Source organism: Lathyrus oleraceus, chromosome 5, assembly GCF_024323335.1.
Source record: "Lathyrus oleraceus cultivar Zhongwan6 chromosome 5, CAAS_Psat_ZW6_1.0, whole genome shotgun sequence".
Lineage (NCBI taxonomy): Eukaryota > Viridiplantae > Streptophyta > Magnoliopsida > Fabales > Fabaceae > Lathyrus > Lathyrus oleraceus.
In genome coordinates, this window is record NC_066583.1 from 617,210,938 (window position 1) to 617,213,129 (window position 2,192).

A 2,192-nucleotide genomic window follows, 5' to 3' on the forward strand; every position below is an offset into this window, starting at 1 on the left:
TAATATATTTTTTTCAAATTTTAACGGAAATGATTAAGTTGGATAACAAAATTATTTTTTTAATGAAATAAACATTTATTAAATAATCAAATAAAATGAAATCTAAAATTAAATTAAAGAACTTTGTCATTAATTAAATTTTCAATTTTTTATTATTTAAATTCCTTAAAAAGTTAGTTATTATTCGGGTAGAGTAATTCGATGAATAAATATGTAATCTTAATTATTTTTAATTAATAATTAAAGTGACATCATTAGAAATGATGGAACTTGTGTGAGACTATATCACAAGTTAACATTTGTCATTTGCTGAGAAACATATATACAGCAATTAACATGCATATGATATATTAAAAGCCAGCTAGAATATTTTATCACCATCCATGGGTCTTATTTCATGCAACATAATATAATTAAAGTATACATACACATATCATATAGATCACTCATTATTTTCGTTTTGTTGATAGTAATTATGGTAATGAATTGAAATCCCAGGACCTTTTCTCTTCTTGAGAATATTCATTCCACCAAGAAAAAACACAATCGGTGACAACGTAGCCCAATCCTCATTCTCAGCACTGTATCCAGCAAACAGTTTCTTCCTCGGATAAAACTCCATTACCAAATCATCATAAACCTCCGTCAATTTATTGGGTGCAAAAACAGGAACAACCTCGTTTTGAAACTGATAATCAACCCAATCAATGAGAGAAGAATAGCTCTTATACAACAAGAAATAATATTCTTTGTTGAGAGCAAAAGAAGGAGAAATAGAAGCTTCTTTTATAACACCGTTTTCCTTTAAATTCTTTATAAGTTGACCAATGCATTCAACAAAGTCAACGGGTGAAGCTTCGATACATTCGTACAAAACATCAATCCCGTCGACTTGGAGATCGCAATCTTCGTAGTTTTTAATGATGTTTGTGAGTGATTTTGTTGCGTTGAGAATCCATGTTTTGTTGTTTCGAGGACAAAATGGGAATTTGGTGCCACTGTTACCGATACTAATGTAGACTTTAATGTTGACTTCAGGGTTTTTGTTTTTTAGATCGGTTATTGTTTCAGGTGTGACTTTTGTTGTGTCCCAATTGGGTGTGAAAATTCCATTTGTGGGTATGTTGTTTTGGTCGTAATCTGTGGCAAATGTGAGGGCAATTTGGTATTCTTTTAGGAATTTGTTGGATATGAAGACTTGTTCGAATGAGTCATCGAATGTGTATTGTCGAAAGATAGACAACATTGTTGTTATTGTAGGGGTGTAGTGGGGTGGGGATAGTAATAATATGAATAATTTTGATTTTACAATGAAAATTTGCTAGCATAGATTTGCTTTATATAGTTTTATTAATTGGTGATTTGAAGTAGAAGTTCTGTTTAAGGTAAAAGAGCATAAAGAAAGTTATATATGGAGTTACCTTTAAATTATATTTAAGTTTAATTATTGTGATTCAAGAGTAACTTGTTCTAATAGCAACAATAATATTAGGTATACCATTTCACCAACTTTCTATAATAGTTAAGTGAATATTTTAGCTACTTCTTATTGGCTACTTATGGATATCATCCTAGATTTGCTCTTATTATCTTAATGTTTTAGCTTCTATAATAAAGGTATTTATTTGTAAAAAAATAAAATAAATTGATGGAATTTGAAAGCACTTAAAATAATTCTATTGGGCTTAGGCCCAATTAATTAGAGTATAAGAGAAGTGTTCATGTTCATGAAATCAAAGACAATGATATTCCCACCTTTTTAATTCATTTTTACACTTCTTATTTAATTTTAAAGTTACAAAAAAATAAGTTATACCCCTAAAAACTCCAAAATTAACCCCTCTTTAGTGTCATTTCCTAGAATCGATTTTTCCTCCATTTACTTATTTATTATTTAAAAAATTTTATGAGAGATAAATATAAGTGATAAATTAAAAAAAAAATTGTTTTTTTAACAAAAATATATAACACCTACTTGTTTTATATATTATACCTAGACTCATCTTAGTATTACACACCATCTTCAATATCTCTTGAGACGAGAAATTTGGTCTATTAAAAAATCTCAAATTCTACGAAAATATTAATATAGAATGTTTTTTTAAGTTGTAATAGTCACTAGAAACTCACTTATACAATTATTAATATTATACAATTGTTAATATAATAATTTTAAATTTAGTGATGACGTT

General features: G+C 27.8%; 1 protein-coding gene across 1 annotated transcript; it reads right to left on the bottom strand.

The window, feature by feature from the left end:
- Positions 1-263: 263 nt before the first annotated feature.
- LOC127087108 (ruBisCO-associated protein) lies at positions 264-1,302 on the bottom strand. The gene has a single exon (XM_051027958.1). It carries the CDS (start codon positions 1,244-1,246, stop codon positions 443-445), a length of 804 nt encoding a protein of 267 aa, XP_050883915.1. The 5' UTR covers positions 1,247-1,302; the 3' UTR covers positions 264-442.
- Between the last annotated feature and the right edge of the window lie 890 nt (positions 1,303-2,192).